General features: G+C 42.5%; 1 protein-coding gene across 1 annotated transcript in view; it reads left to right on the plus strand.

The window, feature by feature from the left end:
* The window catches only part of LOC126188056 (kalirin), a 2,181,516-nt gene that overhangs the window by 1,398,996 nt on the left and 769,082 nt on the right, over nt 1–13,438 (plus strand). Inside the window, exons 20-22 of the mRNA XM_049929493.1 lie at nt 7,412–7,745; nt 12,686–12,868; nt 13,279–13,398. Of these exons, the coding sequence (XP_049785450.1) occupies nt 7,412–7,745; nt 12,686–12,868; nt 13,279–13,398 (637 nt within the window). The remainder of the gene's footprint in view (nt 1–7,411; nt 7,746–12,685; nt 12,869–13,278; nt 13,399–13,438) is intronic.

The following is a 13,438-nucleotide window of genomic DNA, read 5'->3' on the forward strand; positions in this document are numbered from 1 at the left end:
AGTATGTACCAAAATAATAAAAACAATATTTCATTGTAGGAACGCCATCTCTGTATAAAAAAGCGAAAACTTCAACCGCTGCGACAGTCCTAGCAACCAAGCGAGTATGAGCATCGAGAACTTCAAATTTTTTGGAAATTTGTGGTAAGGTCTTATGGGATCAAACTGCTGAGGTCATAGGTCCCTAAGCCTACACACTATTTAAACTAACTTACGCTATGGACAACACACACAGCCATGCCCGAGGGAGGATTCGAACCTCCGATGTGTGGAAGTAGATAATACGTGCAGTATAATTTGTTCTTCGCGTAGGGGTTCCGGGGAGCGAGAAAGTAAGCGATTCCTGCCTAGCCCCCTCCCTCCCCCCCTCCCCCCCCCCCTCCCGCGCTACTGACGCAAATACACTACTGGCACAGGACAGGCAGCGTATAAAATGGACATGTACCTGCCTTTATACGGAATCAGAAGTTATGCACGGAATTAGGTGTTGCAGCGATCACTCCGGTGATTTTATATAGTCGAAACTGAAATCTTGTTTCTACAAAGAACACAATGTAATTATAACCTGCCACGGCGAAAAATATTCTTTACTAACTAGGTTGACTTTGAGCGGAAGGAAGTCAGTACCGGCCGACTTCTACCGATACATTCTTTCCCAGAATCCGGCGCGAAAAGTGCCAAGCTGTATTGCGCGCATAGTAGTTGGAATAACGCCCGCCTCGATAGATGCGCGATTAGCGTGGCAGATTTCTAACCGAAGGGACACGTGTTCGATTGCCGGCCGGGTCGGAGATTTTCTCCGCTCGTTGACTGGGTGTGTTGTGTTGTCTTTACGTTCGTGTCGACGTAAACAACGAGAAAATCGGCCGCACTACGCTACCATATCGTATTTCTATTACTGAGATGGCTGAATATGCACGATCTAAAAGCCAGTAGACTGAAGTGGAAAAAAGGTAGGATAACAGACGAAACGAATTATAATTACCCAGTAACGACCCACAAGAGACCACTGATTTATTATTAGCTGTGGCTCAAAAGACGTCGGATAAGAAAATTCTTATCATTGTTTGTAGACGCCATATTCACCATGTACTCGTATATTGCAAGATGCAACGTCATCGGTGGAGCAACTTTGACTCAGGCACAAACATATATTTGTACTTACCATACGCTATTTGTAAAAGATATGTTCACGTAAATAATGTGGACGGAAACTTCACAGAAGCGGTATAGAAGGGCAGTCCTGACGCTGTCAGTTTATCTTAAATATTCACGCTCGCAAATTCTCGTCGGAAGTTGGTGGCTTTGAGGCGTCTCTTGAGAGAAAGACCGATGTGTAGGACTGAACAGTTGTTCCGTGTACCTTCCTCATTAGTTCGGTACTAATGACAAAATAGTACTTCATGTCCTCAGAGCCGCTGGTATTTGCTTAGGTATAAGCAAACAGCCGAGGGTAAACTTGTCAATGTGTGTTCCTCTGCTCTCTCTCTCTCTCTCTCTCTCTCTCTCTCCCTCTCCCTCTCCTTCTCCCTCTCCCTCGCTGTCTCTCTCTCACTGACACGCCCATACTCACTATATTCACGCACGTAGGAACGCGCGCACGCACGCACGTATGCACACACACACACACACACACACACACACACACACACACACACACACAGAGAGAGAGAGAGAGAGAGAGAGAGAGAGAGAGGAGTCCTTTCCCTCTGTCAAGTAAGCTACAAATTTCTCAACAAAGTGTCCGAAAAAGAAGAGGTCCTTAATAACAGATGTTGATAATTTGATGACTATGCTCCTGAATGTACGGAGCCATCACTTTTGTTCAGATATTAATGGAGTAAGCTCATACTGTCTTGGACAATAACTGAAAACATTGATTGGTTTGACGTACTATGTGTTTATCCACATTATCGTCACCATTGCTAGGAGCCAAGGATCGCAGTTTGTTTTGAAGCATGAAAGTAACGAAGACTATTTTTAAATTTTCTTCCAGTACTGTATGTATAAATAGCTTCGTAGCTCAGTTGGTGTTAAGAGTCTTCTCAAGCTGTGGGATTCGACTCCGTTGCACAGCAGGATTTTTCCGAAAGTTAAAATGATTTTCAGTTTTGTTAGTACTTCAAATATAAAAACAATGACAAGTTATTCTGTAGTTCAAATTCTTCTTTTGTACACTAGCGCCCTTAGTCCAGCGATGTTCCAGTGCCCTGATCCATTCTCGAAACTCAGATTCCTCCAGGCCTGCAAAATAACCGTCAGCTTCGGCTGTCAGATCATTGTTTGAAGAGAATCCACCGAGGAAAATTTTTAGCGTGAGGAAGAGATAGAAGTCTGGTGGAGCCAAACCACGCGAATAAGGCGGGTGTATCCTGTATTTTTGCCATGCAACGACACTTGTGTGTGGGTGCACATTGTCTTGATGAAAGATGATTTCCTTCCTTACCAAAACTGGCCTTTTTTCGCGCATGTTTAGCTGTAGTTCGTCCAGAAGGTTAGCGGCGTGGTATTGTATCGTACTTGTTTGACCGGTGGGAAGATGATCTATCAGCAGAATCCCTTTCGCATACTAGGAAACTGACACCTTGAACTTCCCGACCGACCGTATTGCTTTTGCTGTCTTTGGTGGTGGTTGTGGTGGTGGTGAATCAATATTTTCCCACGGCTATGACTGTTGTTTTGTACTTGGTATATTGTAATGGACCCAAGGTTCACCTCTCGTTATAAACCGACGCAAAAATATTGTTGTTTGCTCTGAAATCGGATCAAATATTGTTCGGACAGTTCCATTTTGATGGGTTTCTGATCCTCCATCTAGCAGAAAATTTTCTCATATTCGATTCCAATGTTAAAATGTGATATCCTCGTTCAAATTGCATCCCTACAGCTTCAACAGCTCCTCGCACTTTTAGTCTGCGATCCTTCATTTCCATTTTATGCACTTAGCAATACTTTCTGGGGTAGTGGCCCGTCTTAGCTGATCACTAAGCGGACCATCATCTAAGCTGCCTGTCCAAATTTTAACTCCTTTGTCCACTAAGGAACAGCCGAATATGAAGGAGCAGAGTCGCCCAGTGTCTTCTGAAAAGCCGGGATGAATTCTCTTTGCATTCATTCCTGTCTTTAAGAAGTACTTACTCACTGCACGAATCTCGATTTTTTCGATCTTCCCAAATCACTAGTCGGGAACAACAACAGAGAAACGACCGCATCACAGATCTCTAACCAGAACACTGACGCGTCACGTGTTTATTCATAAAGAATGACCTGTTATTACGCTGGAAACCTCATTGCGCTAGGCGTGACATCTAGTGGCGATTCCGCGAACTTTAAGAACTTCCATTATAGCTCTTAAAGCATTCACGTGACATATGTACTTCTCAAATATTAGGACGAGTACTTTTCAAATCATGTGTGTGAATTACAATTTCTTCGAAGTTATGCTAAAGTGATGCACTAAGCACTGATGTAAACACATTATTATTATTATTTTATTATTATTATATCCGCAGCACGTTATCTAGTCATCTTCATCGACGCTAAAGTCGCCGAAGTGGCGTCAATTAGAATAACTTGCACCAGGCGGCAGAATTATCCCAGACGAGGCTCTCCCGGCCAGTAATGCCTTACAATCATTTCATAATTATTTTATTAAAACAATATGTGACAATGTAATTAGACATTTCATTATTGTAATAAACCATTTAGCATATTTATTGTTATTATTATTAATTACTAGGCATTTATGGCACATTGAAAGTGGTGGACTGCAAATTATCTTTCGAGAGAGAAAAAGATGGGAGAGGAGGATAAAAATAGTAATAAAATGTAATGGCCTTAATAGAACTACTGTAGTAGTTTTCTTTGGAGTCGGTCGAAATCATTTACCCAGTCTGTAAGTGCTTTGTGAATAGCTGCATTGAATTATCTATTGTTTCTGATAATAGTCGTAGATGAGCATCGTTTGCTATAGCTAGGCTGAGCTTCACAGAGTTTTATTTCGTTGTAAGCTTTTTGCTATTGTTTAATACCCTTGAAAATCATTTGTGCCCACTGTTTAGTACACTTACACATCTGTAATTAGATCTATCATTTGTATTGCCATTGTGGCAATTACATTGTGGCAGTTACTTTGGCTATTTTTCACCATTCTGGGAGTCCTTCTTGATCCCAGCAAACAAAAATAAGTCGATACGTTCTCCTTTCTTGAGTTGTAATCCGCATACTTAATTTATGTACTATTACGTAGGGACTTCAAAAAGTAAGTTACACATGTCGTCCCACACGAAGAGCATTGCCCAACAAGAGTGGCGTATTGTACAAGTTCCGAGTTTTCCTGCAGAGATGGTTTTGCTGCAGTACGCATAATAGGCGCATCACAGTGTGGGAGTGAAATGGTGCGGCAACCGGCAACATACTCCAAAGTTGAAGCACTTGGGGTGGTACGATTATTGTCGGAAAAACGTATAAATTGCCATACAAATTCAATGTCAAATTCTGGCGGTATATGGAATAAATACAGTATCGCGTCCAGCAGTAGTTTAGTGGTGCCAACACTTTTACCAGGATCGCGTAGACAGTGTGATGCTGAACGGGAAGGAGGGTCACCGACGTCGATCACAGAGGACAGTGTCCAGTCAACCGAGGAACTGATTCTCAGCAGCTGCGAGGACGTTCGCCCGGCGATTCTCGAATGGCTCCGTGACCAAAGACCAGATTCCTATCGTCGAGCAACTGAACGATTGGTAGAACGTTCCGACTGTTCTTTTTCAGAGACTTTATGACTAATACTTAAAAGTAGTGCCATGCATCTGTGTCACTTTCAAGTGTAGTGCAACATCCAATAAAAGTTACTGGCTTGTCTTAATAATGTTTAACTTACTTTCTGAAGTCCGGTCGTATTTTAATATGCAAGGCCCTTCACATACTTGGATTCCTTGAGGCCGTCATTCAGTTCTGATATTGTCAGTCTACAGACTATACCGTCCAGTTGTATAACAGACTTTTCTTGATTATAGTTGTTCTTGGTTTAATAACATTGATTTGGTCCACTTATTTTCTTTTTTTTTAATTAAATTCTTTCATAATTTCATATGCAAAGGCTTGTCGTCTAACTTTTCGTACACTGTGTTACGAATCTGCCCCATTTTTCTCGTTCAGTGTGTTGTATATATATGGGACAGATTTATGCTGCAGACGTCGTTTAGGAAGGGCTTTTTCGAAATTCCCCTAAGGCGGTGAAATAGAGGATGAACGATTTTTTGAAAATATGTCACTATTAAGCCAGTTTTGAAGTTAGCCTTACAAAAATTGGTATTTGGTTTCTCGGTCAGAAATAAAGAAATACGTGTTTCAGCATTTTTGTAAATTTAGCACTGAAGTATTTTTAAAGCTACATCTGTGAAAATTGGTATTTCGTTTCGCCATTACATATAAAAAATGCGTGCTTCATGGTGTTAGGAAACTGAACCCGAAAGGCAGTGAAATAGGGGATGTAATGTTCTATGAAAATATTTCATTCTGAAAGCGTTTTTAAAGCTAATCCTGGGAATATTTGTGTTTGACTTCTCGTTTAGAAGTTAAAAGAGAAAGATACTGTTTCACTACTTTCGGAAATTCAACCCTTGAGGGGGTGAAATTGAGGATGAAAATATTTCGTTATATTAAAAAAAAATTAAATCTAAATCTATGAAAATTGGTGTTTCACATCTCGGTTAGATATGAAGAAAGAAGGCAAAATGCATGATTTACAAAACCGTGGACTACAGCTATAAGAATAGCTTTTTGATCTGAAATACATCCGAAAAACCATGCTTTTAGGGCCTTAATTAGCGTGAAAAGTGTAGAAGGTGTTGCAAAATCTGAATAACATAAAAATTCGATTAAAGAAAAACAAATCTGTGCAGACCATACAGTGTACGCGAGCGAAGCTGTGGGCGCTGAGCTAGTAATGCACAATAACATATCAGGTAATAGAAAGAAACGCGAAACCCTACTGATGTCTGGTTAGAAAAATGTTACTGTTAGCCTACTAGCTCTCTGTTGTACACTGAAGAGTCAAAGACACTGGTACACCTATAACATCGCGTAGGGCACCCGCGAGCGCGCAGAAGTGCCGCAACACGAAGTGGCATAGACTCGACTAATGTCTGAAGTAGTGCTGGAGGGAACTGACACCATGAATCCTGCAGGGCTGTCCATAAATCCGCAAGAGTACGAGGGGGTGGAGATATCTTGTCAACAGCACTTTGCAAGGCATTCCAGATATGCTCAATGTTCGTATCTGGGGAGTTCGGTGGCCAGCAGAAGTGTTTAAACTCAGAAGAGTGTTCCTGGAGCCACTCTGTAGCAATTGTGGACGTGTGGGGTATCGCTTTGTCCTGCTGGAACTGCCCAAGTCCATCGGAATGCACAATGAACATGAATGGATGCAGGTGATTAGACAGGATGCTTATGTACGTGTCACCTGTCAGAGTCGTATCTAGGCGTATCACGGGTCCCATATCTCTCCAACTGCACGCGCCCCATTACAGCACAGAGCCTCCACCAGCTCGAACAGTCCCCTGCTGACATGCAGGGTCCATGGATTCATGAGCTGTGTCCACACCCTACTCGTCCATCCGCTCGGCTTAAAGCTTTGTGTCGTGCAGTCATCAAGGGTACACGACTGGGCAGTCGGCTCCGAAAGCTCACATGGATGATGCTTCGTTGAATGGTTCGCACGTCGACACTTGTCGATGGCCCATCATTGAAATCTGCAGCAATTTGCGAAAGGACTGCGCTTCTGTCACGTTGAACGATTGTCTTCAGTCGTCGTCGTTCCCGTTCGTGCAAGATCTTTTTCCGGCCGCAGCGATGTGGGAGATGGTTCAAATGGCTCTGAGCACTATGCGACTTAACTTCTGAGGTCATCAGTCGCCTAGAACTTAGGTTTAATTAGTCTAACTAACCTAAGGACATCGCACACATCCATGCCCGAGGCAGGATTCGAACCTGCGACCGTAGCGGCCGCTCGGCTCCAGACTGTAGCGCCTAGAACCGCACGGCATGTGGGAGATTTTATGTTTTACCGGATTCCTGATATTAACGGTTCGCTCGTGAAATGGTCGTGCGGGAAAATCCCCACTTCTTCGCTACCTCGGAGATGAGTCCCATCGCTCGTGCGCCCATTATAACACCTCGTTCAAACTCAAATCGTGATAATCTGCCATTGTGGCAACAGGAACTGATCTAACAACTGCTCCAGACACTAGTTGTCTTATATAGGCGCTGCCGGCCGCAGCGCCGTATTTTGCCAGTATACATCTCTCTGTGTTTGAATTCCCATGCCTATACCAGTTTCTTTGGCGCTTCAGTGTATGTGTGTGAGAGTCTGCGTGTACTGGAGCCGCGGTGTTGCTGTACGCTGCAGGTCGGCGGGCGTCACGCCGGAGATGGACGCGACGGGCTCGGTGGCGGCGGTGGAGGCGGCGCTGGGCCGGCTGGGCAAGACGCGCGACGAGCTGGAGGCGCTGTGGGACGCGCGCAAGCTGCGCCTCGACCTGTGCCTGCGGCTGCGCCTGTTCGAGCGCGACGCGCTGGAGGTGTCCTCGCAGCTGGACCTCTGGTCCGACCAGCTGCAGCGCGCCGACACGTGCCGCGACGCCGCCCAGGCCGAGGCCATGCTGCGACTGCACAACGAGAGCGTCGCGCGCATGCAGGCCACCACCTTCGCCGTGCTCCAGCAGGGCCAGGAGCTCGCGCAGGTACACCCTCCTACCTCTGTCCTCCACCCCAATGGTGGAAGTTTTCTGCTCCTCTCTTAAGGCATCTCCCGTGTCACCCAACTGGGACCCTTGTTTGTACAGCACAGGTTCTCCATGAAGTCCCATTATAACTTCAAAAAAGTTTTTATGCCAGAGTTTTAGAGGGTGGGCCACTCATCGCTCCTAGAATTCTATTCTACCGCTTGCGCCTTTGTCCCGTATTGTGCGCGGGGTTGGCGTGGTTAATTCGGATTTGGCATGTTAATGTGAAGGGGTGACCGGTTGCCCTTCCTGCTGCCACCCTGTACCCGCCGGCACGGAATCGGAGTACCCCATCTGTCTGCGTCTAGTATAAATCGTAGAAAAGTGCGGATGCGTTTCAAATGTCTGTGAGTTGTGTAACTGAGGTGGGACGTGGGGACTAGCCCGGTATTCACCTAGAGGTATGTGGAAAACCGCCTTAAAACCACATCCGGGCTGGCCGGCCCTCGTCGTTAATCCGGCGAGCGGATTCGATCCGGGGCCGGCACGCCTACCCGAGTCCAGGAAGTAGCACATTAGCGCTCTCGACTAACCCGGCGGGTTCATTACTCCTAGAATATCGAGGTGAAATTTCTGACCATATATGGATCAGCATTGCAGCATCCAGTTCCCTGATACAGGATGACAGTTATTGAACTATATGGAATACAAAATGGTTCAAATGGCTCTGAGCACTATGGGACTTAACTTCTGAGGTCATCAGTCCCCTAGAACTTAGAACTTCTTAAACCAAACTAACCTAAGGACATCACACACATCCATGCCTGAGGCAGGATTCGAACCTGCGACCGGAGAGGTTGCGCGGTTCCAGACTGTAGCGCCTAGAACCGCTCGCCCGCCCCGAATGGCATATGGAATAAAATCCTCTTAGCTTTTGATCAGTTTGTGTTAGGATGTTCAAACTGCACCGTTGGCTGCAGGGCATGATGGGAATTGGTATTGTTTGGTTTAGCAATGAAGCCCACTTTCATTTGGATGGGTTTGTCAATAAGGAAACTTTGCACATTTGGAGGACTGAGATTCCGCATTTCGCGATAGAGATGTCTCTTCACCCTCAGAGGATGACTATGTGGTGTGCAGTGTCCAGTCACGGAAGAATTGGTGCAATATTCATTGTTGGCACAGTGACTACCGAATGGTGCGTGACGGTTTTGGAAGGTGATTTCAACCCATTATCCAAAGCAACCTCGATTTCGACAGGATGTTGACCCCATCAAACCAGGAGTGTTCAGTGTCCTGGAGGAGAATTCTGGGTCTGGTGTACCCAGAGACCACTAGCGTGGGCCTGAATTGGCGGCCATAATCTCTGGATCTGAACATGTGGGAGTCCTTTTTGTGGAGCTATATTAAAGACAGGATGTACAACAATAACCCGAAAACCATTGCTGAGCCAAAAATAGTCATTCAGGAGATCATCAACAGCATTGATGTTCCAGCACTTCAGCAAGTCATGCACAGTTTCGCTATTTGTCTGCACCACATCATCACCAATGACGGCAGGCATATCGAACATGTCATAACCTAAATCCAAGTATCTGTAGTGATGTTTACACGTTGAATAAAGTGTGTGCTTGTCATAGTTTGTGTTGTACTTACATTTTTTTTTCTTCATATAGTTCAGTAATTGTCACCTTGTACATGGAGGAAGGGTAGATGTCTGATGTCTGATGTCTAGATATGATCATTCATGTAACCACATAAAAAGAAGTCTTATGGTGTGACACTGAGAGAGTACAGTGGGCCACGCGATGCGACTATCACGACCCATTTACCTCTCAGGAAAAGAGTCATCTAACACATCCCACACGTTAAACTCTAATGTGAGCATCAGCATCATGCTGCAAAATGAAGAACAGCTGCAGGTCTTCGATCTGTGTTAGCAGGAGCTGTTCTGGTGCATCCAGGCCAACATTTCTTGTTAGGATTTTCTCTGCAGAGAAAACTAGATCTAATCATCCTATTGTGCATTATGCCACACCAAACATTAATCTTTGTGCTATTGAGGATGTGTGTTCATGTGTTGTGTAGGTTTTTGGAGCCCATAATCCTAATGTTGTAGCAAGCATCTATGGAGGGCAGCACAAAACATGCAAATGCACAAAACCTATGACAATGGTTTGACGGCAATGTTTGTGTCATTAGCACTTTGTACACAAAAAGGATAACCACATTTGTAACATTTTATCAACAGCTGATCTCAATTTCTGAAATTTGCATGATGTGCAACAAGTTGACCTCTAGATGCTCCAGTGAAATGCAGTTTACAATCTGTAAACATATACTTGAGGCACAGTTCGACAACACTTTGTGGAAAGTCTTTGGCACTGCCTGTTTCTGTAACATTGTTGAACCACATTATGCTTCCCTTTCTGATGGTGCTCTCCCATATTGGTGTCAGTAATTTCCACAGTACTGTTGTCACAGGTTTGGATCCTGCGTACCACATGACACATTGCCCCTGCTCTAGATCTCCCACCCTTTTGATGGCCACCATGTCACATCTGCAACAAAGGGCAAAGCAGAAAGCTTTGAGAGGTGCTAAATGTTTTACAGCAGATCACATTTCTCTCTCTCTAGTAGTTTCCAGGCTGCAATATTTTGAAATGATAGTGGGATTTTATCAACAACTTGTGTTTCAGTGGCCTGGCACACCATATATATAATAACCTCAGACTTTGCCAATGATGAAATTGTATGTTATGAAGCACTATCTCAAAGAAAGCTTGACAAATATCCAAGCAGTTCTCAGTAAGATTTCAAAATCTCTAAACATTGGTAACTTGCTTCAAAAGTACAGATATGTGAAATTGTGTACATCACAGAACACAAAAAAATTATATTCTATGACTATAACATCAGTGACTCACAATTGGAATAAGTCAACCTGCACAATTACCTCAGTCTAACAATTTGTGTCAATATGAAATTAAATGATCACATAAGCTTACCATAGGTAGACTTTGGTCCCTTGGAAGACTACTAATACAAATGCAATGAGTCTACAAAGGAGAATGCTTACAAAACAGTTGTGTGATTGGTACTAGAGTATTGCTCAAGCGTGTAGGATCAACACCAAATAGATCTAAAAGGGGATTGTGAACTTATACAAAGAAGAACAGAATGGATGGTCATAGGCTTATTTAACTCACATGACAGTGTCACTGAAATGCTAAAAAACTTAGTGTGGAAAATGCTTGAATGCAGAAGCCAATCATCCCATCAGATCCTAGTTGCAAAGTTTTAAGAACCAGTATTAGCTGGGGAATCTGTGAATATACTCCTTTGTCCCAGTTATTGTTACAGTAAGGACTGCAAAGACAAGATTAGACACAGAGGAATTTAAGCAGTCATTCTTCACATCCTTCATACGCAAATTAAATGGGGAAAAACTAATGCATGGTACTATGGGAAATACCCTCTACCATGTGCTTCACAGTGGTTTTTGGAGTATGTGTGTACATGTAGAAGAGAGCATTCGTGAAACACTGTTTGAATGTAGGAATCACCTCCAAACAAAAAGGGGTTCCTTGTTTTCTAATCAGGTCTTAGTTCAGAAATGATGTAACCACCGAGTAAAAGACTCTGCTTGCTTTATTGATTACAAAAACACATCTGACAACATCAAATATTACATGCTTGTTGATAAGCTGAAATTGTTAAAGCTTGATAATAAAGGTACCAGTATGATTAACCAACTGTACTGGATTCAAAATGCCCATATCAAGTTTGGAGATGACATGTCAGTGAGTACAGAACACAGAAAGGTCTCAGACAAGGATGCATTTTATATTCAGCACTCTTCAACCTATACTCTGAAGCAATTGCATTGGATGCTGTCAGTGAATGACTAAAGATAGATTTTAAATGCTTAAATGATATCCTCAATCCAAGTTGCACTGTAATAAGCATTGACAACATCTCAGCTCGTAGTAGACAGAATTAACCTGGCTAGTAAAGAGTTTCAACTTAATATCAATTTCCAAAAAACTAAAACCATGGTTATCAGTAAGAAGAGGATAGACACTGAGATCATCAGCTTGGTCGAGAATATAAACAAAAAGGTAACCTGAAATGTTTTGGATGCTGATTGACAGAAGAAATGAGATCTAACATATGATATGCATTTACAAAGGCTTATCCTCTAGTGTTATGTCCTATTAGTATTTCTGTTGGAGTATAAGCCTGTACAATCACAAATTTGTCCATGAAATGGCTAAATGCATTTGAAATGTGGATGTACCATCACATGTTATGAATCTCACACACACATCATATGATCAACAATGAAGGACCTCACTGTGATAACAACCTTGAAGTGCTCTCTCTCTCTCTCTCTCTCTCTCTCTCTCTCTCTCTCTCTCTCTCTCTCTCTCTCTCCACTTCCTTTAGTTTCTGATTTTGTTATTACCGTCTGATAAATGGAATATTGAAATTATGTTATATGTGTCTGTAAAGAATTCCTGTATGCAAAAAGTGCTTTAAAAATGAGATAAAGGAGATTAGACTTTAAAACATCCTATTAACTATAAACACCTTACTCTACTTAATATCACGAGAAGCTTCATACACACATAAAAATGTGATATACCATTAGTTTCATAGCCCACTTATGTTTCTCAGATTATTTGCTGTTTTTTCATGGTGTCTTCACTGCCAAAATTATGTTAACTGCATAGCCCTGTTTATGGAAAGGAATTATTTAACAAATATTTGCTACATATTTTATCACCAGAAAACTATCCTGCAACTGTGTGAAGTTGAAGCATATGGATTATGACTATATAAATGAACTGAAGTTTTTAATACTTGCCTGATACATCTGTGAATATATGCTATATTATGTGACCTACTAGATATTTGTTTAGTGACAATACTGCAACTGAAATATATTGTTTCAGGCATTTGAGACATCGGGACTGTCTCTAATGGCTGACTCGCAGTATTCTGCACAGACACGGGTGCAGGTGCTGCTTGAATTTCTGCATGAAAGAGAAATGGACCTGGAGGACCTTGCAGAGTTGCGCCGTGTCAAACTGGAGCAATGCCTTCAGCTGTGTCAGTTTCAGGCAGATGCTAATCAGGTTTGTATATCTGTAAATAACTTTTCTATCCTTATTTTATCAATTACTTACTGATTCATTTATCCTAGATAGACTGGGGTTAGATGGCCCTCCCTTACGTCTAACTGTGCAATCTACATATTTTGTGTTACATTCAAGTGATAAGCAGCTTATAAGAAGCCTTACAAATAATTTAGAAACCAACATTTATAAATAAATAAAACATAAACTAAATGAAAGAAAGAACTGGACACATAAGAATTAGTTCTTCATGATGCCTGAAAAGAAGAATTGTCACCTCATAGTGGAATAAATACTGAAGTATATTTTTTAATTGTCTGAAACTACTATGTTTTGCTTTCAGTGTTGTATTTCTTGTGATTATTTGCTTTTTTGATGCTGATACTTACACTTCTGCTGTGTTTGTATAGGTGGTTAGCTGGATACGTAATGGTGAAGCAATGCTTATGGCTAGTTTTGCCATTCCAAGCTGCTTACAGGATGCTGAGCAGCTGAAGAAAGAACATGAACAGTTCCAGGTTGCCATAGAGGTATGGTTATGAGTGCAGCGTATTATTTGAAGTTTATTTC

This window comes from Schistocerca cancellata, chromosome 5, assembly GCF_023864275.1.
Source record: "Schistocerca cancellata isolate TAMUIC-IGC-003103 chromosome 5, iqSchCanc2.1, whole genome shotgun sequence".
NCBI lineage: Eukaryota > Metazoa > Arthropoda > Insecta > Orthoptera > Acrididae > Schistocerca > Schistocerca cancellata.